This window comes from Struthio camelus, chromosome 6, assembly GCF_040807025.1.
Source record: "Struthio camelus isolate bStrCam1 chromosome 6, bStrCam1.hap1, whole genome shotgun sequence".
Taxonomy (NCBI): Eukaryota; Metazoa; Chordata; class Aves; order Struthioniformes; family Struthionidae; genus Struthio; species Struthio camelus.
This window is the reverse complement of record NC_090947.1, coordinates 29,371,629-29,395,626: the sequence shown is the minus strand read 5'-3', so window position 1 is coordinate 29,395,626 and position 23,998 is coordinate 29,371,629. Positions and strand designations below refer to the sequence as shown.

Here is a 23,998-nt window from a genome sequence, read left to right as displayed (position 1 = left end):
GGGAGGGTGGAAGGGAGCCTGGGGTAGTGATGGGGTGGAGGGAGGGGGTGCAAGTTCACTCCACATTGCTGCTGTCGAATGCATGACACTGCAGATCTCCACTCAGGTAATCAGTCCCCGGCAGCTTCATGCCATATTTGTCCACGCACCAACACAAGCCACGCTTCCGGCCTCGGGACGGCTTGCACTGGGGAGATACCCAAGGGGAGAGATCAAGAACTTGCCACAACCTCTGCATAACTCTCCTGCTGGGGATAAGGAGCAACCCTGTGCTTTTTCTCTTTTACCCCAGCAGTGCAATCCCCTGGGGAAGGACCTAGCTCTTACTGTCTGCTTTTATCACATCTCCAACCCTGCTACTTCCCAAGCCTGAGGCTGAGTTTCCCTTCTTCCCTCACCCCATCCCTCGGGATGCTGTTTTCAAGTAGGGCCCAGCTTGGAGCTGTTAGCAGGGCCACCCACAACCAGCCATGCCTTGTCAGGCTTGCAGCGACCTCCCCATGAGCCTGGTGAAGTTAAACCTCCATCTTTTCCACCTTGGGCAGTGGCAGTGAAAAACCTCCGTGCATGGGGAGTGTCTGTCCCCTGCCCTTCTCCGTCCTGCTTTTGAGGAGGGACTCACAGGGCTCTTACCTGCTTCCGCTTGTAGAAGCCCTTTCTGTCACAGTTGGGGAGGTGAACAGCCCGGGGGACCATCCGCTGGCTGCTTTTGAGCTCCTGCAGCGATGCCTCCATGTGCCTGCGGCAAGGGCCCTGCCAAGAGGGGAGAGCGAGGTGCAGTGAGGAAGGAGGTGCCCAGCCAGCCCCCAAAAAGCACCAAGGTGCAAATGCCCCTGGCTCCCCCCCAGCACCACTCTTCAAGGGGGAAAAGCCCTCTTGTAGCCCGCTTTTCCATGAGAGCCCCTTGGCCCACCGCAAAGGGGTAGAGGGATGGACACTCACCAGCTCAAACTCTTGCCGGAGCTCAGGGATGACAACACGAGGGTGTGCTGTGTTCTCTGCCATGCCCACAAACTTGGCCAAAGTCAGCTTCTTCCGACGGTCCTTCTTCAGGGCCTCAGCTTTGAGCTCGGAGAGGCGCCCATGCTTGGGCCGGTAGGCCTTGGGTGGGTAGGTCTCTTCTGTCATCTCTGACGTGGTTGGCTCCTCATGCTCTCGGGATTCCCTTTCTGGGGGGGGGGAGGGGGAGGAAGAGATGCCAAACAATCAGTTCTCCAGGAGCTGACTGGCCTTGCTTTTGCACAGAGACCTTCTTGACTGATTCGAGAAGACATCTTTGCACCAAGCAGGAAGGAAACGAATGATCAAATAAGATCTTCAGAAATTTAACTCAGCACGTTGTCCTAGAGCTCCCTTTTCAGAAAGCCAAGGATATCACTCCTGATACAACCCAGCAAGGGTCCAGCAGGAAGAAAATGGTCCAACTGAACTATAGCCCCCCCTTCAGCTGGCAGGGAGAGACTGTGACAGCTGGTGGGTGCACCACGCACAGCCCTCATGCCCAGAGATGCCCTCCTTGAAAGCACTTTTCCCAGCTGCTTCCTAAGATCCTGGCTTTTATCCCACTATGTGGGATGTGGTGTGGCTTTCATGTGACTCCAAACATAGAAGAGGAAGGCCCCTGAGAGCACGGAGGAGTCGGGAGTCTAGGATGGGCTCCTACTTACAAGCCACTATCATTTGCAATGCATCAATGGAGAAGGACTAGTAGGAGGATTATCCGACACCCAAAAAGGACCACAGGGCATACAAAATGTAGTGGAAAAGCCCCTCTTCAGCAATGGCAGGAGGACTAAGTGGCAAATTCATATCCTACCCCCACTTGCAGGTGCAGGAGCAAAAGTTAGGGACACTCAAAGATGAGATGACTCCAAATTCAAGGTCAATCACCAACATAGCAAAGCCACCACACGGTCAGGCAGATGCTTTGACAGTGATGCTAAAGACACAATTGAGAAATGTTGCAATCTCCAGGGCCCTCAGTTTGCAGTCCCTGTGCTAGGATGACCCATGCTTGTGGGACTAAACCAGCCCTGGTCCACTGGCATAAACTGAGCAGTTGGCAAAGCCCAGGGTAACACTGCAGAACGGTGTTGTGTGACTGAGACTGCCACCATCAGTGCCAAAGGGAAGGGAGAAGTGTGTTTAAACTGTACCCACTGCCGTGCCCTTTTTATACACCCCCTCCGATCAGCCCAGCATGACCTGTACCGACAGGATGCAATCAGGAGCTCTGCACAGTTATATATAGGAGAGAGCTGGTGACAGTCTAAACTTAGCTGACTTGTGACCTTTAATACAGCCACTGGAGTGAAAGACGGCTATTTCTGGACTAAATTTGAATACAGTTTTAAGCTTTCAATGCTCCTGGTCTCCCAGTCATTGGTTCCAGCTGGCCTGCGATAATGCCAGGTTGGTACTGAGGCCCGGCAGGCAGGAATAGGGACAATGCCTCCGTAGCAGAAGGAAAAGCACCAGAGAAAAGGTGGAAGCTGTGAGTCGAGTCTGCAGACTGAAATCTCTCCCTGCATGTCCATGGTGTCTCCTGATGCCAGCGAACCCAGCCTGTGCCCATCCCCTCCTGAGAACCCACAGTAAAGACAACAGGGCAGCAGTTCTGCCCCTGCTTACAATCGTCACTGCAAGTAAAACTGCATGGTGAGGAGAGAAAAGGCTCCAGGCTGAAAATAAAAGCAGATAAATCCCTGCAAAGGCCATCAGGAGTTTCCCTACTGAACGGCTTCTCCCTGGAGGCTAGATGCAGCCCAGAGGGGCCGGAGTCTGATGGGTGAAAAGGAAGGCTCTGCCCAGCCAGGCAGCTCAGGGATGCCTAAAGGAGCTGCTGGGCATGCCCAGTGGGTCCTGCCTGGCTGGGGGACATGCTGCTTGGCAGCAGATGGCAGCACAGGCCTGTCACAGAGACCCAGTGTGGTGGCCTTGAAGTTGGCAGAGGGGAGAGGTTGGTCTTGGGGGACCCAAGCCCACCATGGCTATCAGTCTCCCCTCCTTCCTTCCCAAGGCAAACCTACCCTCTCCCAGCTCCCAAATATTGCACATGCAAAACTGGAAAGTTTCCCATGGGTGCATTAGGAAAGCAGCCCATCATTACTCTCTCCACGAGCATCCTAGACTCAGCACCTTCCAAACTGCCCAGAGCAATGTAAATGACCCCATGCATCATCTCTGGGACTTGCATGTCTCCCCAGTATGGGATTCTCTTGCAATTTTGCTTCATGATGCTCACGTGCCTGTTTTTTCTTGCTAGAGGACTCAAATTCACTCAAGCTAACAGGAGGGAAGTACCTTATATCACCAAAGAAGAGACTTGCTCCAAATTAGCAGCGTGTAATGAATGAGCCTAGGCTCATACTGGAGAACACAGCACAAAGCAGGTGAGACTCATGGAGCGCAGCCCACCTGCATGGGCAGGCAAACTAGGTCCAGAAAGGAGCAGCAAGAGAGAAAAGGTGCCCTCGGCTGGGAGCTTCTCTATTATAAGGAGATGATGGACAAGGGATACAGATGGGATCGATTAAATCAGGAATGCTCCTGTCCCCCAGAAAATGACACTGCAACGCTCAGTAGAAGTACAACCTTTGCCACAAGGTGTTGCCAGCAATCCAAGGTCCAAAAGGAGACTGGAAGCATCCCCAGTAAGTTGCCACCTTCTGCAGCAATGAAATGCACTGCAATTTCTGTCCCAGGAATTCCCTTTGGCACCAACTGCTGGGGCCTGATAAGGCAGAGCCAGGAAGATCTCCCTGGGGTGCCTCACAATAACAAGGAGGGGGAAGGACTCACACTGGTGCAGGCAACCCTACAATAACAAATGAGAAGGGTGCACCTCATTACCTGGGCAATAGCAAATAAGAGAGGCATAGTTACCTGGGCAAGCCTAAAACAAGAAACAGATGGGGCAAGGTGGCAAAGATTCAGTCAGAAAAACAGCACAGTGTCTCCACTCCCCTTGGACTCATGGTGGCATTTGCAGAGCCTCAGTCTGCTCATATGGTTGCCAACTGGAGCCTCTGCAAACACCTTATTCCTCTGCTTCCTGAAAGCTGTCCGCAACCTAGAGCAAGCTGTGAAGCAGGGGCTACTGTGGAGCCCCTTTGACAGGGGGAGATGGGAGCCAGAGGAGCCTAGCACTCTACAGAGGGACCAGAGGGCTGGCGTGCGTCAAAGGCTGCTCAAGCTCCAGCCTGACTCCAGCTCTTCCTGCGGAGCCAGAAAAGCATTCCTCTCCCTTCCCCCTTCCCGGCATGCCCAGGTCTCCACTCAAGTAGTGATACGATAAGAGACAACTCTGGTGAGACATCGCTGACTGCCATTTGAGTGAACTGAGGGACAGGCTGGTGTAGAGGGGAAGAAGGGATGGCTCTTCAGCATCGTTGTCCCAAGTATTGCTATACTGAGATGGTACTGCTGACAGAGGCAATACACACCTGGAAATCCAAGAAGGCAGCAGTAGGGTCTAGTTTAGGTCTTTATTTTCCAGGGAGAACTTAATGGTTCCCTTGAGCTCTTTCGTCCACCCTCTGACAACTTTTAGCCTAATTTCCTCCAGCAACAAAGCTGAAGCAGTCCCTGCCTATGCACCCGTCTATCTGTTCCCTAACAGGATACTAACCAGGCAATTTGACAAACTCAGATGTGTCTCTGAGACAAAAAGTCTTGACAAGCTCTAGGCAGCTGGTGAGAGACCTTCCTGGTGCTACCACAGCAGAGAGAAAGGCAGAGTGAAATCAGGGTGTGCAGCACCGGTGCAGCTTACACTGTCCCCTGTCCTCTCTTTGCCTCCTGGCCTGCTCATCGACACCAACCTGCAGCTGCCCAGTGCAAGTAGGACGAGACACCATGTCAGCAGCACATCAGCACCTCTAAAACCCTGGACTACCCTGCCTCTCCTCACCCGCCAGCTCATTTGTTAACCTCCATCTGTCACCGCAGGCTGGCTCGCGGCAGGCAGAATTTACACTGCTGCGTGTCTGCTCCCAAGCAGACACCTGTGGGAGGAATGCTCAGTTTCCCCGAAACAGCCATAATAGTCCCTGTCTGAGACTCAGGAAGGAGCCTGGAGTTCCTCTTCCCTCACTGTCAGGATCTGGTCTGCTTCATAGCCCCTTCCCACCTGTATCCAGGGCCAACTCCCATCAGCATTGCCAGCCATGGAGATTTGGTTACAGGCAGGCAGCTGTTTGCAGAGGCAGGGCATACTAAATCTTCTCCTTATTTTAGCTCCAGGTACAAGGTATGGGACAGGAAAACACTGCTCATGGTAGAGGCTGCCCTATCCATCCCCAGCCATGGAAACTGTGAGTAGCAGGAGATGGGTGAATCTCACCTCTCTGTCCCTTCTCCCCACTCCTCAAGAAGAGATGACCTCTCAGAGGAGGTCCCAAGCTTGCTGGCCACAGGGAGGAGCGACTTTGGGTTGGCCAAGCTAAGGCTGTCCAATGAGCCTGGGGCTCTGGGACTGCACCCAAGGGGGTGTTGAACATATAGCCAAGGCATGGGACTGAGCTCACCTCAGAGCTACCCCATGGCCTTGTGTCTGATCCTGGTGCCGCAGTACTTGCGGAAAGGGTGGAGAGTGTCTACGGTCCAGCTCTCAGGACTCACCAGTCCCCAGAAGGGCTGTTAATGATGTCCTAATTCTTACAGGCTCCCATAGGCCTTGGGAGGCAAAAAATACCCTTAGCATAGTGTGGCCTGTCCTCTGACCTGAGGGCTGAGAGCATAGTGCCCTTTCTCAGCTCAGGGCCAGCCAGAGGAAGGTCCCTAGCAGGACCTTTTCTCCAGAAGCCAATTCCACCCCACTTACCCTGCCAGTATAAAAGGGACATGGAGTGGCAAAATACTGGACACAGTTTCTGGGAAGCTGAAACTTGCTCCTGTAAGGCTGCCTGCTGTCCTTGACAAATACTGCCCAGAACAGCCTGTGCACTTTCCTGCACCTGGGTCAAAACATAGCCTGGGTGCTTTCGTGCTCCAGGCTTTTTGGAAAAGTGTGAGGCCCACACACAGCGTGTGTGTGTGTGTGTGTTTACCTGTGTGTTTGTGTGTGTGCGCACGCACGCATGTACACACAGTTAGGTGTAGGGTGTGTGGGAACACAGCCTCCGGCCTGCTTACATTATAGAACAGAGCTGGAAGCTTTTCCAGCTGACTAGGAGGCTTGAATTTTTGTAACAGCTTTTCATTGGTTTCTGGCAGGAAGGTAGGAAAAGTATTTATTGACTGCTGCTACTAATGATCCGTGCTTGTTACATCCACAGGCTGCTAGAGGACGTGCTGTCCTGTTCAAAAACCTGAAAAAAAGCCATGTGCCCCTAAGGACAAGCAAAACCATTGCATGTGACCTTGATAAACAGCCTTCTTCATTATCATCATCATTATTATTATATATAGTGTGAGCACTAACATAACACGTCTTTTGAGCAGAAAGGTGTTGAAGAAAGATGTAATGGGGATCTCAGTGATACCTCTAGCATAGAAACGACAGCAAATGTCGCCAGCAGAGACCTTGAGAAGTTGCCCAGTCTTTCCACCGCCCCCAAACTGGGCCACCTCTGTTCTGAGGTGCTCATGGCAAGACGGAAATTAAGGCTTACGTTACCTGCGGCTGAAACACAGCCACTCCTAGAGCAGAAAGTGTCACCTGTTAAACAATGCAATGTAACAGTGCACAATGTCTCTGCCCTCCAATGGGGAAAGATCTACCCCTTGGAAAAAGTGCCACCTCCCAGTATTCCCATAAAGGGAATATTAAAAATAATAATAATAATGGAATATTCCCAAGTGCAGGAGTTTACGAGTAACCCCTCCCCCACTTTTCCAATGGGCTCCTTGCAATTTTGGGCCCTGGCAGCAGCTGTCTTTGCAGGATCCCAATTTCTGTCCAATCACTGCTTACAGCAATGCTGCATTTTTCAAACCTGGCTGGGTGATCTTTGACGCCTTGGCTTTCTTTTTGAGGGGAGGGACAACATTTGGGGATCAGAGACATACGCAGCCAATGTTAGTGCCAGGGAAAGGAAAGGGTTTATGGCAAAGGCTGGGAGAGAGGGAAGAATTTTTCCATATGGCCTGAAAGACAGACTTCCCATCGACTGGGACCCCAAAGTGCTAATCAAAACCAGATCCAGATACTCCTTCCTAATTTCACTGTAACAAGAGCTCGCCAGCACAAACAGCTGCAGAGTCCTATCTATGGCAGCTCCGTTATCTGCCCAGTCCTGTGCTGGCTTCATACATCTTCCTGATGGACTGAACATGCACGTGCAGGCAGTGGGAATGATTACTGAAAAGCAATGTTTGTTTTCTCCTGCCCTGCACCTGCCTGAAGGACAGCTTCCTCCTATTTCTCCTTCCTCACCCATCCTTAACAGTACTGGTTCTTGCCAGGCCCTGGAAAGCAACTTCCTCAGGTTCCCTCTCCTTGTGGCCGGGAGAGGAGGATCATTGGCACTGCCCCCAAAAACAGTCTTTCCCTTGCAAATCATCTTAGAGATGTGCCTATTTTTCTTAAGATTGGGTCTTCTCCAGGAAGTTTGTTCTCAGGTCCCTGGCTAGTAAAAGCCCACTTTGTACATCACCCCTAGCTCATATCTCCTCTTCCCACTTGCCCCACTCAGGCGGAGGGGACATGTCTGACTGATGCTGACACTTCCTGGGATGGGCAGGCAAGTTTCTGCCCAACCTGGACTTGCACCCGTGACCATGAGGGCAAAATAAAAATCCTCCTCATCCTCCTCAATCCCCCCAGCCTCGTCAGCACACAGGGACAGATGCTGTGTTTGCATTCCTGAAATGCAGGCAGGGAAGAGATAATGCAGGCAGGGCAGGGGAGGGATGTGGAGCGAGAAGGGTCATCTCATCTCGCGCCCTTTGGCAGCTGGAGCGCACAACTAAGCAAAAGCATTCCTGAGCTCCCCCAGGGGTCATGGGGATCAGCCCAGACAGAAGGGAGCTTTTACTACCCTAATGAAGAAAAGCTTGTTTACACTTCCATAGCAGGCAGGTACACACCCCGCCCCCCCCCCCCCCAAGTCCAGTGGCAAACGTCCCCTCAGTGTCCTGGCCGTGGTGATGGAGGAATGAGGGTTCTGGGGGTAGGCTGCCAAGCCAGCTCAGGGGTGATGCCTGTGGCCAGGGGGTCACCCTGCTCTGCACCACCGCCCCAGTGATATCAGACAGTGATGTCAGGCAGCCACGACAGCTGTCCAGTTGCAGGCCATTTGGCACACGGCAAAGGAAGAGCAGCCAGGGCCTGGGATGCGGGCTGCGGCCAGTTCCTCTGTTAACCCAGGGCGTTGGCTCCGAGAGAGCCAGCTGCAATGTGCCTTGCACTTTCGACGAACTTTTGTGCTTTGGTGGGGATTCAGTGGCAGGCCGGAGCGGTTGGTCTGTTGGGGCCTGGCAGGAGAGCATGGTGGTGATGCTCACAGGCGACGAGAGACTGGGAAGAGACATCGCACACCAAGAAGGACAGAAAAACAGAAGCCCTGCTCAGAAGGGACAACCTCTGCCGACTGCAATCCAACCTCCCCCAAGTCCCAGAAACGTGCAACAGGCTTTTATGACGCATCAACGCCAAATAACACCCATCACTAAAACAGAGGCTTTTGGGCTTCACTGGATGGCTAAACTCCATGCCTAAGTCATTTGAAGAGAGAATTGTGCCCTCCAGATTGTGATCTACCCCATCATTTGGCTTAGGCACTGATTTTCGGGTGGAGCAACATATCTCTGGAGGTCCCAGTCTCTCCTCTTGTGACTCTAGTGGTCTCATTTAGACCTCTGAAGGGCTGATATTAAGAAAGATAAATGCCACCATCTCTTTTCCAGACTGGTCTCCTCATGACCTGTGATAAAGCTCTCACGAGAGACAGTGCCAAACTGTTTTACAGATACCAGGAGCAGTGGTAAGAAAACCACTGGGAATACTTCCTACGCTGGAATTAGGTACCTCAGTTGCTGCCAAAGGCTGAAACTCGTATGATTTGCAGGTGGCCGCAAGGCAGTCTTTAGCAGACAAAGGATCGTGAAGCACCCACAGAATGCCCACTCTGCCCCACCATGCACGGTCCCCTATGAAGGTTTTAAGAGCAGAGTTCAAATAGTCCATAGACTGTAGCTGAAAAACTACTCAAACTCTCACGAGTCCTCCAAAAAGAGCTTGGGGCATCATCAATACCTTAAATCCCTGCAACAGCAGGGTGAAAGTTACTGAGACCTCACTCTCTTGTCCCGTGGGGTTATGTTTTAAGACAAAGCTACGGATCAACGTGACCAGGCTCAGTGAAGAGATGGAAAAACAGTCAGAGGCCTGGCAGGACTGAACCCTTGGTTAAGACTTAAGCAGGACACTTGGGAAGAGCTCAGAAATGCCTGAAGAGCCTTGGAAAGTGGGGATGGATGTCAGAGGGCTGTGCTACACTGTGGCCTGTCTCTTAAGTTATTGTTTGAGCTTTGCCGAACTAGCCTAGCAGACCATTTCTCCTCAGGAGAAACCTATGAATGCAGATCCTGCCACAACAGCCAGGGCTCACTTGCAGAACGTGAATATCAGGCACTTGGGCTGTCCCCAGGTTTACATAGGATTCATGGGAAAGGCAGATCATTGTCCTAAAGACCTTCATGTCCTCATACAGAGTCAGATGTGGGAGAAATGCAGCCCTGCGCGCTCTCAGGGGAAGAAGCTCATTTAGTACCTTTTGGTCTGCTCTGGAAGCGCAGGGACTGTCTGTAAGAACAGATCTCTGGGTCAGTGCCACTTCTCCACAGTGCCAGCAAATGACACAGAGGTGAGAGGTAAGGCTACAGGAGCTGGAAGCATAAGGAAAGACTTGCACTGCCGCATGCCAAATGCTAGTTTTCTGAGCTGCCTTTTCTTCGTGCAGCTGCAAAATAACGCCCCCCCCGGGAGTGACTCTCCAGTGCAAGGAGAAAAGCAGGTTTAGATACGGGGAGCTACTTAACACAGGCACCTTCTTTATGCATTGCTAGTTGTTCGCTCTGCAGGCTCCAAGCAAACACACTGGGCTTGGAAGAGCCAGGCACGAGTATCATCCAGTGGGCTGGGCAGCTCCTGATGATCTGGGGTACAACAAACAAGAACCAGGGCTCACAGAGGGTTATCTTTGACCTGGCTCTTTGTCTCCAGAGAGCTCTCAGATCTGGCTGAGGTCAGTTCTTAACACAGGCTTGAGGGTTTGCAATGCATTTGCAGGCACATCCAGTCCTAGGAGAGGGACTAGGGTCCCCGTGGTCAATCTGCAGTGTGGACAGAGACTTGGGGTTCCCAAGGACAACCATTTCTGAGCAAGAGAGAACCTGCAATATCCAACCAGTAAAACACTTCAGACACTTTCCAGAGTCTCTCCCTCCTATAAGAGGATTTCCATTTCAACGAACTGATGTGGATGTGCATCATCTTGCAATATTGCAGGCACTCTGTCTCTAGATAGCCACTTGTATCAGCCTGACATTTCCTGAATAAAATTATCTTCCAGGGAACTGAACTGACAAGTGAAGGGGAAGGAAGTATTTCGAGATCTGATTTACATCAAGAAGCTCCTGTTGCTGATTCACTGATGATAGGAAGATAAAACATATTTCCTTCACATCACCTGGAATCTACAGATGTTCCCCATTCCATATGCTGAAACTGCAGAAGAAGCTGAGAGCTGAATTGAAAAATGACCTAGAAAACTCTAAACAAATCATCTTTCAATATCATAGTATTAAAATACATTTTTCCTTCCTGGAAAGGAGGAAACCATTCAGTCTTTCTTAGCCTTGCACCTTTTCCAACAAATCCACCCTAGTGGCTTCCATCACTTGTAATAAAGAAGACAAAATACCCGCCACATTGCCAAGGAACTAAGACTCATGGAAAAAGATTGTGTGACTGTCTCTGCCTAACTGACAGCAAAGGTGAGTAAAATTTGGAGTAGCTCCTGACACACACCATAAAATCATGTACTGGCAGTGTCTCTGCAGGGCTTGCCTGTGGCAAAAAAAGAGAAACCCTTCAAGGAAAAGAAACATGCTTTCAGGTCCTCTGAATGAAAACAAAGGGTCTGAACTACCCAGTATCTGGCTACCAAGTGGGAAGAGATCACCTGAAAAAGGTCTCGCTGCATCCTTAGGAAGGCAGTGTGATGGATTGGAAGAGAACCCCCAAACATCTAACAAGTATCGTTATTATATGGAAAAGTAGGGGACAAGGAGGACTCTTCAGGATGCAGGTAGTTCAACAGTTCCTCCAGTGATGGAGGAAATGTCCCCAGGGAAGAAGACTAGACAGCCCCCACATAGAGAATGAAAAGCTGTCTCTAAAACTCAGCTGAAGGTTGCTTTCATTATACATGAGACTTCAAGAAACTTGAGCTTGAAAGCAGGATGCTGCCAGAAAACTGACGGTATTTTAATCATTGAAACCCAAATGTGACAAATGATAAGAGCCAGGTGCTAAGGCCTTAAAAATACAACCGTAACCAAGAAGAGTGTTCCCGAAGGCCATCAAAGGCTAGGATACCACTGTGGATGCTGTAACATTTTACCCTGAGAATAACATGTTACTAAGGGGAAATCTCTGTGTTAAAGGAGATGATCCTGAGAAGGTGTCCTACCGAAGAGATAGCTACTAAAGTTTACACTAAGCTTTCTGGATTGCTTTATGGGTTAGGGTGGCTTTCACCTTTTGTAAGAGTTATGAATCCAGTTTAGGTTCATACTAAGCAGAAGCTCTTTACAATAGGCCTACTAAAACTGAATCTGAGAGAGGCTGCTCCCACTGGAGGTTGGAGGTTTCCATCACAAGATCCATCCCCACTTACGTTACTGAGCATCTCTGTCATCATCCTCAGTGGAGGAGCCAATAATTGAGAGAGGCAAGAAAGCTGACTGCCTTATCCCCCTGCAAGGGATGAAGGCACACCAGGTAGAGTCTGGAGATGCACCTGTGTCAGGTGCTGGAAAAGAACTGCAAATACTTCACATGTGCCACTGGGGGACTGCAACCCCCAGCCCAGCCTGGATTCATTTCTATGCCTGCAGCCCGACTTCCAAAGTTCTATCTTAAACCAGATGGAAAAGATCTGTTAGAACATCCATTGCTCATCTCTGTGTCAGCAACAGATGACACATTGTCACATGTGCCATCCAATCAGACTTTTAAGAGCTCCGAGTGATGACATTTTCACCTCTGCTCTCTGGACCCCCTTCTACTTTCTAATGAGTCCTTCTGTCAGGAAGCAAGTAGAAGTTCATATAAGTAGTACCACAAACAAGGACAAGTCTGATGTTCACACTCTGAAAATACTGTCAGGCAGAAACTTGCCCAAGCTGGATCTCAACCTAGCCATTTCCCCTTCCTGCACTGAACCACAGTATATACCATCTGATTCCCTTTGTTTCAGCATGACACAAAGTTGCTTTTTCAGTGTTAAGAAAAACTCCCTTTGCTCCCTTGATGGACCTCCATTTTGTGATCTGAAACTCCAAGAAATAACTGACCACCCTTTGTAGTAAGTCCTGGTACTTTCTGGAGCTATAAACTCCCTGTTGTGCTTCACTGTTTCTCCTGCAACCTCAAACCACCCCGCTGGTAGAAAACCAAAGAGCAAATGCTTAAATGGCCAGAAAATGAAGCAGTAAAATTTCACTCATTTCTGTTGTTTCTTCAGGAAAGCAGGAAACACATATGAAACAAAGGGACTGCCTCAGCCACATGTATGTCTACTATGACCATTAGACAGGTAAGACACATAATCCCTCCCTAATAAGACTCTATTTTTTTTCCTGCACTTCCTGTATCTTACAAAATGAAAGCCAGCTATCTACAGTCCATGCCTTTCTGTTTATTCACTGCCTTATTTAATTACTAGTTCCTCATCATTAGCCCAATGCATAACATCCAATCTCTTAAGCATGAACAATAAAATGGTTTGTTGATTTAATTGTCTTCAGAGGATGAATCCCACCTGAACTTGCAAACAGAAAATATTTCTACTGGTTTTATAAAAAAGAACTATGATTACTGGCTAATTCTGCCCCCAAAGTTACCTTTAAAATGCCTTCACTCTCTTGTTTAGCTGGGGGATCATTTCCTTAAATACCTGTCAGGTTTGCCTTCTTGCCCTTAAATACGGGCATAACAATTATCTCCATCAGTGGACCAGCTGTGTCCATCCAAAAAGCAAACAAACCAAACTCTGCAATAACAGCCCTCAAGGCAGGCAGGTGCCAAGAGCTTTGAAACCCTACTGGAGTAAACAGCATCTTTGGGCTTTCGACCTTGCAGTCCTTAGAGGACTGAAGTAGCTGGCTGCCACTGAGGAAATTAGGTGTCCAAAGGCCTATGATGCTCTGGGCCTCAGGGCCTAGAGAAAAGGTGCTCAGCATCTTGCAGGATCAAGCCCTGTCAGGCTAATAGGAATAAGGCAACAACCTGTTAGTTCCCTGAGGTGGGTGTTGAAAAGCCATTTCTATCCTTTGTGTGAAAGAGGCAGTTTCACAGGGGTTGTGGGCATGGGGAAAAGTGCTGTGGAGATGACAGAGGTCTGGACAATGAAGGCAATAAAGAGAGCAAGGCTTTATGCAAAGACACTCAAGAAATGCCCACTGACTCCACAAGCATAAATTTAAGATGCCTCTTCAAGTTTTAGCCTGCTGACCAGAGTCTCTCTGCACCCATGAGAGACTTGGACCTTTCTGTAGGTTTCGCTTTAGGGAGGTGTGGTTCCTCAGCTAGAAGCTGGTGGCCATAGAACAAGGACTGATGGATACTTAGCACACTTGTCGTGGAAACATCGTAAACAGACAGGAGATCCACGAAAACATGCTGAGAAATGGCTTCCTTGAGAGTAAATTTGCCCACATCAAACCATCAAGAGTCCCAAATTTCTGCAGACACGCTATGCCTGCTCCTGCTGGGATTAACTGCGAGCCGGTGAATTGACATAAACACTAAGGGGTCCCCTTAGATCACTAGCATCAAAGAGCCACTTCAAAAACAACATCTTGCTGAGAGTTGCCTTGGCTACACAGCTGAAGGAATAAAGAGAGTCTCTTGTTGGGGGGAAGTGGTGAGAGGGTGGGGGTGTTTCACTCCTTTGCCACCAGATGCAATGCAACCCTTCCTGGATGGGCTGATGCATCAGACATGGCCCATGTCTGGTGATCTCAAGCATTCAGGCTGAGCATGCCCAGGACTTGGGACTGGCTAGCTTGGTTTGCAAACCACTGTCAGCTCTGCACACAGTTCCACTGAAGACCCTGGCATGAAGGCTCTAGTTAAATGGGCCTGATGCGTCCCAGTCTTAGGAGACCCCGGTGCAGCAGGGGCAGTTCATCCTCTCTGCCCCTTGCTGGCAGAGGCCCCTCATGCATTTTGCCACAGCTGTCCTGAGGATAAAGAGCTAATATTGATTTTTCTACTTGCAAAAAATCTCCTTACAAATGACTATGTGGTCATTATTCAGGCTGCCAGTAAGTTCACCCAGGCCAAACCCTTCGGATTATCTTTGACCTCTACATGTACCACGTGTCTGGGTCCTGCTGATTCTTCCTCATCAATGCCAGAGGTTGTTTCTCCTGTCCTTAGCTTGCCATGTCTCAAATTGCCATGTTTTCCCATCTCAGCTCTTGTCCCCAGCTTTTCCAAATGCCAACTGTGACTGGCTGGGCAAAGAGCAGTTGCCAGGCTCCCCGCTCACCTCTGTACCCCGGCATCTTCTCCTCCACCGATGCTGCCAGGCACCATGGCCCCCTGCCTCCGTCCTCTATCCCTTGTATGTGACATGGTGCCTCACTGAGGTGGATTGACTGCAAGCTGTAACCTGACTAAAACTTCACTAGGATACGTCTAGCTACTAAGGCCAACAGGGCATTTAACTGCCACTGGCTTAGACTCTCCAGAAAAAACAACCCATCTCCAAACACTCTGTGAGTTGAGATCCACACAGCTGGCTGGGGTGTCAAGAGTATCTTGCCTCTATCTCTTTTCTTCCCTCCTGTTGCTTGATATGCTCAGCTGTTGCATTTTATTTCTCAGCTCTCAGTGGGAGAGGATAGGGTAGGTTGGTCTTTACGGCGTTACCTGATCTTTATGTCAAAATACCTATGTGCCAGTGGTAAGCAGAACTACTGTATGGAAAGACAGATTTGCGTGTGCTGCCTGGAAACCATTCTGCCCCCAGAGACAAAAATGCTCCGTGTGTGTGTCTGCACACATTAAATGTTTGTGCAGGTGTGTGTGGGTGTGTGAACATAGGTACATGTGTGCATATGTTCACATGCATATCTTTCCTATGCATTATAATCTTGCTGTTCTGCAGCCTACACTGAGGAACAGGTATGTTCCAGCCAATTTTTGCTTTTATTTATGTCTGGTAGTGAATTTGCACTACTAAGTGCTTGGTAGAAAACAGATCAGATTTGTCTCGCCACGGGCTGTTATCTGCTCTGTGACATAGCACAGCTGAAATGAGCTGCAGCTGTCTTAGAGGCTCACTCCGCTGAGCAGAGGAGGAACAAGCCCAGAGGAGGCTGAGGCTTCTTCCATCGCTTCACAGACTGCTCCAGGCCCTTCCAGCTTGGATGAAGAGCACTGGAACTACCACTGCTATAACAATTCCTGCAGCTGCTCCTGCGTCTTGGATGCAGTTGGGTGCGCTCAAAACTGAAAAGCATGAGAAGCCTTTTGATCCAGTGCGAGTAAAACTTCCAGTGAACGTTAGGAGGAAGCAGAGCACTGTGTTATTGTGCGAGCTGCCAGGAATGGGGATGCAGCCTGTTCATCGCCTCTCCTTCTCTCTTTCCTCCCTGGCTGTCCTGACATACATGTGCCAAACTAGGCAACGGAAAGAAACCAGGGAGTGTCCTGAAGCTGGCTTGCACAAAGAGAGCTACCCAAGCTTTCCTATCCCTTTTTTTCTGAGTCTGATGGGATGGGACAACTCACACCACAGACATACAAATGCTTCCAGTCACACATGACTGTATTCATGCCACTGACACGCCAAAGCCGCAATAGTCATCTGAGCACAGGATGCTTGCGCTCAGTTATCGACATGGGCAGGCGCACAGTCTTCCTCTAGCATCCCTCACATTTGCTGAGGCTCCCACTTAAGGTCAGCCTCTGTTCTCAGCTACAATGGTACAAACTCTGGAAGGGCTCCCTTGATGGAAGGGCTCCCTCCCCCACAGACACACACCACAAAAACCCAACTTTCTTGCTGGCACCTGATGGATTTCACTGTCTTTTTTTTATTGTTATTGCTGTTGAAACTTCAAAGATCAAAAGAAAAATGGAGCTTTTTCCTGTTTCAGACCTGAGGCTTTGCAGGCCTTTTGCTACAAGCTTTCACCTGGACAGCTTCAGAGCTGTAAGTGGCTCTGCTTCATACAAAGGACTTGCCACTCATCCCTAGATGGCTCTTTCCCTGAACAACACATGTTTGTACCCAGTCTGTACAAAGATCCCTGCTCCCATGACCCCTGCCCTAACCCTCACCCTTGGCTCTAACCCTGCCCACCCCAGCCTTGGCGTGGAGCTGCCCACCTGCCCCACCATGTCCCAGCCACTCTCCCACAGCTGCTGTGCGCCTGTAAAACCCAGACCCCGCATCACGTGTCGAAACAGGGAGGGAACGAGTGCAATAAGGAGAAAGAGAGGGGGGAAATATGTCAGGCAATGATAAAGGACTACATCGAATACGAGAAGCAGGAAACTTGGGCTCCCTCAGCACTTCTCCTCCGCCTACTTCCAGCTGACGCAGCAAAGATGATTTTCTTAGTGCTAATTCTGCTCCCCCCACCACTTCCCTTCTGGTTATCATTGGCTCATGGTTTCATGAGGAAACTTGCCAAGTCTTGCCTGCTTTCTAGAAAGAGAGAAGGAATGAGAGGCAAGAAGGAAATATTTGACAACCTTTGTTTTTCCACGAGCCTTTTCAGGGCAGCAGGCTCCAATTTGTGCCCTCCACTCCTCACAGAGCTCAGCCTGACCTTGCTGTCTCAGCAGGAGGAAATCTGGCAGAGCGCGGGGAAAAAAAATGGAAAGATGTGGTGTATTTCAAACAGAACCTAAACAAAACAGAAAAAAATCCCAGAATCCTGAAGCCTGTGCCATAAATGAAGCTCACTCATGGTTTTTACCAGGAACGTCAACTACAGCAGTGATGTTTGGCTTTCGGTAAAGGATAGTGCGTCTGTTGTGCCCTTTAGGAATATGGGGATCACCTTGACAATACCAACGCCTCAATCTACCTAAAATGAGTATTACCAAAGCTTTTTAATCTTGAATTTGCTTTCATTTCTGACCTCTTCACAAATCAGGAGCACATCCTGCACAGCAGCTCTGGCATTTCTCAATACCATCATGCCCAATTTACAGAAAGGGAAACTGAGGCACGGTGCCTGGAAGCATCTTGCTATCACATAAAACAGCTGGTTTACAGAAAAGTCAAGTCTGGCCTCCCAGGCTGGGGCTTCCTTGCAATACTGCTTATTGCATCTCCACCACGACTATAAGGAGGATCGCATCAGTGATTTAAACTGAACCAGTGCAAGAGCAGAAACAGACAGAAATGCGGTTTGACTCGTCCTTGCCACTGTCACATAGTTTATTTTGCAGAGTGCTGACTCCTTCTCAGCGGTTCCCAGCTTAGGGCCAATTTTGGTCATTGATAGATTGTATGGCCAGGCCAGCTTCCCTAGCACACAGTCCCTGCATTGCTGGCCAAACTGGCAGAGGCCAGAAAGTTCAAGTCAAATTTCATTTCTTTCCTTGCCCCGTTGCTTAGTAACACGCCTATGAAAATATACTTTGTTCTCACACGCTACCAGTCGAATGCCAAGAGAGTTTTTCCCTCTCCCGTCCTCAAGAACTCCTGATTTATTTTTTATTTCTTTTTGCAATCTCATAAATCTCCAGAGAAGCCTGCTGGTCTCCCATGGCTTCCTGCAAAAGCCTTTCCAGTTGAGACTCATGTCCCAGCTGCAGACAAATCTGTTGAAAAAAGCCCCCTGCGGCGCTTGGGGAGTCCAAACTGGAAGTGCAAGTGGTGCTGGGGGTTTACGTTTGCAACAAACCTGCAGTCTCTTTCCTATTCCTCTCCTTAGTCGTTCAAAAGATGCTGCTGGTCCCAAGGCAACCAAAAGCCAACCATGTTACGAGACGGTCAGCCAAAGGATTCACCCAAAGCACCTGCCAAAGGACCAGATTCCTTGGGAAGAGTGAGGCAGGTGGAACGAAAAGAGATTCATGCTGGGAGCCAAGATCAAAACTTTTCTGGTGCCCTCTGTCTGCAAGGGGCACCCTCACTACATGCCTGAGGATCAGCAGTGCTCTCTCAGCAGCCGCTGCATTTCAGCTGCATAACTTGCTTTCCTGACCACACTGCCAGCCTCCTGAACACGCACACACACACGCAAAGTAAATAAACACCGCAGATGACGCGCTCTGAGATACTTCACATAGTTCTGCTGTGAGCGGGCTATTGCATAATTTCCTGGGCTCCAAGATAGGAAATCAGCTCCTGTCTTACCATCTGCACCCTATGGTACCCCGCACAGGTTTCCCTCCTAACCCTTGCTCCTTCCAGCTTCCTTTCAGAAGCCCAAGCTCAGCTTTGTTGCTTCTGGCCAATTTTAAAGGAGGTTGGATACCTTTTGTCATTTGGAGGGGGGAACTATATATGTGTACATATACATATATATGCACACATAGAATTCAGTTTTGTTCTACGGGATGAAACATAACAGCACGACCACTGCCTTCAAGCAGCAAAGAGGAAAAATAATAAAAGCAGCAAGATTTATTAGGTGCTAGAAAGGAGAAACGGATTCCCATTGCGCCAGTATAAGCAGAAGCTTGCTAACAAGCAAAAATGACTTTTTCCTTGAGAAAAAAAAGTGGGGAACTCATTTCTGTTTTTTTTTTTTTTTTTTTTTTTTTTTTTTTTGCAAATTAGTTCCCCTGCTTTCCTGGATACAGAGAAATCCTCCCTGCCTCCTCTTCATGTGATGGCAGAAATACAGAAACATTTGAAGAAGTAGAGTGAATGTGTCCTTGCAAAACCTACAGGATCCACAAATGAGAGTTAAGCAAGTGCCAAAGTGAAGGAGCACTTTCTTTCATGCTTTTGTCACATGAAAGGTGCAAAGATTTCAGAAGCTTTGCTTTGCCCTGGTGCTACCACACCAGCCTTCATGCTTGCTTTTCATATATTCTTTCAGATTATCAACTTCATTATTTTTGCATTCATGGCTTCTCTGTCCCCAATGCACCTGCTCTCTTCCCCTCCCAGGGCTAAAATCCATTGCCCAACAAAGACCTCCAGCAGCAACTAGCCAGGAAGAGCAGGCTGCAACAGCCAGAGAGAAAGCAGGAGGCTGAATTTGCAAGCAACAAATCCCAGGGCTGGCTGAGGTCCTGGGGATAGGGTAGAGGGCTGCAAAGAGGGGACCCTGCTCAGAAAGCTCCCTTTTATGTCACGCTGCAGAGCCCAGCTCGGTCCCCAGAGCAAGGTGGAGGGCATGGGAAGAGAAAGGGGGTCAGGGAAAGGGTGGGGACTGTGATACAGGAAAGACAAAAAGGATGCAATTGAAGGGGTGGGATGCAGCAAGGACTAAAGGGATGCAACTGGGAGGGGGATGGGATAGGGATGCATCTGGGACTAGAAGGGTTCATCTGGGGGGTGGAGGAGGAAACTTTTTCATGCAGGATGGGACAACCCAGACCTTGGAGGTGAGGTGATGGAAGGGGGCTGTTAACCGATGCAACAAGAGGTATGGATGGAGGGATGGACTGGAGAAACAGCCAGGGGCATGGAAGAGCACTGGGAAAGATGGAAAATCACCCGGGGAGGGTGGGTGTGAAAGAGTACCCAGAAGGATGAAAAATCAGCTTGGGGGGGGGGGTGAAGGGGGATGTAGAAAAGCACCTGGAAATATAGAAAAGCAGCCAGGGGCATGGAAGGGTGGCTGGGGCGGTGGTGGGTGGAAAAGCAGCCGGAAAGACAGGAAGGTAGCCGGAAAAATGGAAAAGCAGCCGGGGTGGGGGGAGGAGGATGGAGAAAAAGCTGGAAAGATGGAACTGTGTGTGAAAAATCAGGCGAGAGATGGAAAAGTAGCCGGAAAGATGTAAAAGCCACGGGGGCCATGGAAGAGCGGCCGGAGAGCCAGAAAACCAGTGGTGGGGGGCAGGGGGGACATGGAAGAGCAGCCGGGCAGACGGAAGGGCAGCGGGGAAGGTGGGACCGGCCGCGGGGCGATGCGAAAGCCGAGGCGGGGGAGCCGCGGCGGCGGGGGCACTCACCCGTCTTGGCTTGCTCCCGGTAGCTCTTCTCGCTGAGGCAGACGGCGGTGCCGTGGAGCAGGGCGTGCAGCGGCTTCTCCTCGCCCTGGCGCGGCAGGCAGCGGAGCCCGCGGGCGCAGCGCTCCGTGTAGACGCCGCAGGGCTGCCCGGCGGGCAGGGCGCAGGTGAGGCAGCAGCCGCAGCCCGGCTCCTTCACCAGCTCGCAGCCCAGCGGCGGCGGCGGGCACAGCGACAGCGCCTTGCCGTCGCACGGCTCGCACTGCACGAAGGAGCCGAGGCACCGCGACAGCCCCGGGCAGGCGCCCAGCAGCACCAGGAGCCGCAGCAGCATCGCGGCGGGGATGCTGCGGGACGGGCGCGGGCGGGCGGGCGGGGCGGGGAGGGGGAGCCGGGGGCGGGCGGCTGGCTCTTTTTCGCTCTCTCCTTCAAAAAATTTCAAAAAAGCAAAAAAAGGGTCAGAAAGCGGAGCCCCTGCGGGCGAGCCCCCACGCTCAGGTTTATTCTCGGTGTGCGAGACCCTCCTGCTTTTCTTTCGGCTTTGGGCGGGGAGAGGGGGGTTGTCTAGGTTTGCTTTTGTCTTTTTTTTCCCTTCTTTCAGGTCTTTTTTTTTTTTTGCCTCAAAAGGGGGAAAATCCCACCGCGATCTGCGGAAGCGCAAAAAGAGAGGGAGAAGAAAGGAGGAGGGGAGAGGGAGAAAAGCCTGCAACAGGTTGCAGGGGGAGGCGTGAGGTTTAGGGGGGGAGGGATGGCAATTTCACACGCTCACACACACACACACACACACACACGCGCACACACACACACTTCCCAAAGGGCTGGGAGGAGGCAGGCTGAGGAGGGAGCAAAGCTCCTTGAAAACCAGTGTCCTGCTATTAATGCATCAAAGCAGTCAAGAGGGGGGAAAAAAACGCAGGAGAAGGAAGAGGGGATGCAAAGCTCCCCTTCCCGCCCCCTTCTTCTGCAGGAGGAGAAAAAGCCTCTCCCGACCCAGCGAGCTGCCGGGAAGCTTGGTATGAAGCAAAGTTGTGTTTCGATCGGCTCTGTTCAACCCTCCCGCTTTCCTCTTCCAAGATTTGCAAAGGCAAAAGGTGAAAAAAAAGCCAAAAAAAGGCAAAAAAAAAAGTTTTCTGCAAAGTTGGAGTGTTTTGTTGCAAAGTCTGCAGAGGATCGGTAAAAAAACAGGGGGAAAAGAAAAAAAAAAGGAAAAGAGAGGAAAAAAAATCCACTTTGTAGATCTCCCAACACTTTTCCCCTGGAGAAGTTTCTAAAGAGACTGAATACTGCAGAACAGGCTGTCTTTTAAATAGACTGCCTCTGGCTGCCTGCCAGCCCCTAGCTGCAATTTGAGATCCCAATGACACCTCAGTTTGACTAGGTGCCAGCAACTAGGGCCCTATCAGTGCACACTCGAGCCGGTGGGGGTGGGGTGTGCAGCTTCTGACTTCTGGGCTTCAAACCCCGGGCAGTGATCAAGGATAATATTATGAGGAGAGACAAGGGGAGGAGGAGGGGGAAGGGGAAGCCGAGGATGGGGAGGGGAGAGAGAAAAAAGTTCAGATCTTCCCAGTTAAAAAAAAAAAAAAGAGAAAGAGAGAGAAAAGTGGTTGCAATTGGGTTGCAAGGCAGCTTGGGCTGCAGGCAGTCTATGAGGGAGAGATCAGGCCTCTGAGTTCGGGGGGGGGGTGCGTTAGCAGGGACTGATCCTGCAAGCTGTACTCTGTACTCAGTCTCCCTGGTGGTGCAGGGACCCCCATCCCTTCCCCAGGCGGCTGGCAGGCTAGGGACCTTCACAGAGAAGGGAGAACTGGTTCGTGCAGCTACCCATCAGCACTAAAGGTGAGATCAGCTGGGCAATGGCTGGAAGTGGGCCAGGCGAGCCACTCTCGCACGCCCTGGACCCAGAAAGATCCTTTGTGTGTGCAGTGCTGTGCCCGGCTCACCTCTCCTGCCCCTCTGCAGCTGGGCTAGGGGGAAAAATGCAGTGAGGCTTTTCCCAGTGCCAGAGCCCTTGCCACCCTCAAACAGCGAGGGTTAACGGAGCCGGACAGTGCGCAGGAGGCAGGGCTGGGCTACTTTTAAGAGCTGTGTTAGATTCCTCTCTGGAAAAGTTCGCTGTTGCTTAGGGCATGCCAGAAAAGAAGGGGAATTTTGCCATGTGAAGTCCAATTTGCACGTTTTAGCTCATTCTTTCTCTGCCTCTTGCCCTGCACAAAGCAGGGAAGAAAAAAACCCCATGGACTTTGCAGTGCTCATCCTCTGTCCTGGACAGTTTAGGGTTTGTTATCTTTTGCTTCACTGCTGCTTTCCTAAGTGTTACAGATCTCCAGGCCATGGTCCTTTGCATTGCCTCCCTTAGTGCTCATTCATTGCTAGAAGCAAGGAGGCTGGAAGTGTGGAGACAGGAATCTCCAAAATTGCATTGTGCAGCCCTGTGGCCCGCCCAGGTATCTGTGCACAGGGATGTTACACCTGGAGCAGAAAGGACGAGCAACCAGGCTGGGAGGAACGGCTAAATGAAGGGGTGGGAGTTTGCTCACTAATGCAGCAAAGCCTTATCTACTAGGGGAGTGGGAAACTAAAAGGGATCAGCCAATTTTGGGTGAGGTTTACATGCAATTCAAGTCAACATCCCCCCCCCCCCCCACACACACACACATGCACACACTCCTCCAAAGCCTTATATTCCTCAGGTTTCTTTTTAGGTCAGTCATCCATGCAGCTGCATTGCATGGATTTTGCCACTAGAATGCACCCTCATCTATGGTAAGAGGACGGGTGGTTGCTTAAAAACATTAACTCCTCCTTTGCCGGCATTTCATCTCTTAAGGCTTTTTTGCGCATCTCAAATGTTCCTTGTTTTACTGCCTTCTTACCCCATGTGTATTCTGTAGTAGAGATAACTCCCTCCTGTCTTTTGTACTTCTTCTCTTTACAAAAAAGAAAGCCGCATTTCTAAGTTTTTCTTTTTCTACCAGAGTTTTCCAGAGGTTTTATCTGATACTTCCTAAGTATCTGCTTAGATCATAGTTAACTGCCAAAAATTAGGCACCTTAAGGTAAGCAAAGCAACTCCCTAGGATTTTATCTAAAAGTTATTTTAAATGGTTTCTCCAGTCAACGCTTACAACTTTTACAGCATATTAATTGCATCCTGCCTCTGTTGTTTATGAGAATCTATCACTGGTCTGAAGGGGTGCTTTGCATAAGATAGCACTGGGCACTTTTAACCTGGAGATCTAGAAGCATTTCCTGAGAGGGAGAAGTTAAGAAGTTAAGAAATAGTGTGTCCCACAAAATATTAATAACTGGTACAGAGACAGCAAGAGTATATAGAGGGGTGGAGAGGAGGTTTCACTCCCCATGAGAAACAAAATGGTGAGGCATGTAGAGAACTGCTTCCATAGGGCCCAGCTGCAAGCCCTGGCACAGGAGACTTGGGCACAGCTGGATTGCCTCAGGGCAGAGATCCTGTGAGGGATCCCTAGGGAAGCTGCTCTAACTTAGGTCTGTCTGGGTACTTTCCAGGACGTTCAGAGCAGGCCAAAATCAAGGTGGTGTGAGAGTGTGTTGCGGGCCCCCTCGTTGCGCTGTGCTGTGAGCCTGTGCTGGGCCCTTCATCCATGAAACCGCACCTGAAAACTGGTTAAAATCTTCAGCCAGGAGATGT

At 50.2% G+C, this 23,998-nt stretch overlaps 1 protein-coding gene across 1 annotated transcript; it reads right to left on the bottom strand.

Annotated features, from left to right (window-relative positions):
- Positions 1-21,672, bottom strand: IGFBP5 (insulin like growth factor binding protein 5). Its single transcript, XM_068948951.1, has 4 exons — positions 20,333-21,672; positions 943-1,169; positions 634-753; positions 1-187 (listed from the first exon to the last, which is right to left on the bottom strand). The coding sequence occupies exons 1-4, from the start codon at positions 20,661-20,663 to the stop codon at positions 56-58; spliced, it is 810 nt and encodes a 269-aa protein (XP_068805052.1). The 5' UTR covers positions 20,664-21,672; the 3' UTR covers positions 1-55.
- Positions 21,673-23,998: the final 2,326 nt, after the last annotated feature.

What these genes read in the sequence shown, in the direction of transcription:
- IGFBP5 (XM_068948951.1), bottom strand. Translation starts at nt 20,663, where the DNA reads ATGCTGCTGCGGCTCCTGGTGCTGCTGGGCGCCTGCCCGGGGCTGTCG. An exon ending in CCGGGAGCAAGCCAAGACGG is followed by an intron (nt 1,170 to 20,332) that starts GTGAGTGCCCCC and finishes CCCCCCCCCCAG; the next exon opens with AAAGGGAATCCCGAGAGCAT. An exon ending in GCTTCTACAAGCGGAAGCAG is followed by an intron (nt 188 to 633) that starts GTAAGAGCCCTG and finishes GTATCTCCCCAG; the next exon opens with TGCAAGCCGTCCCGAGGCCG.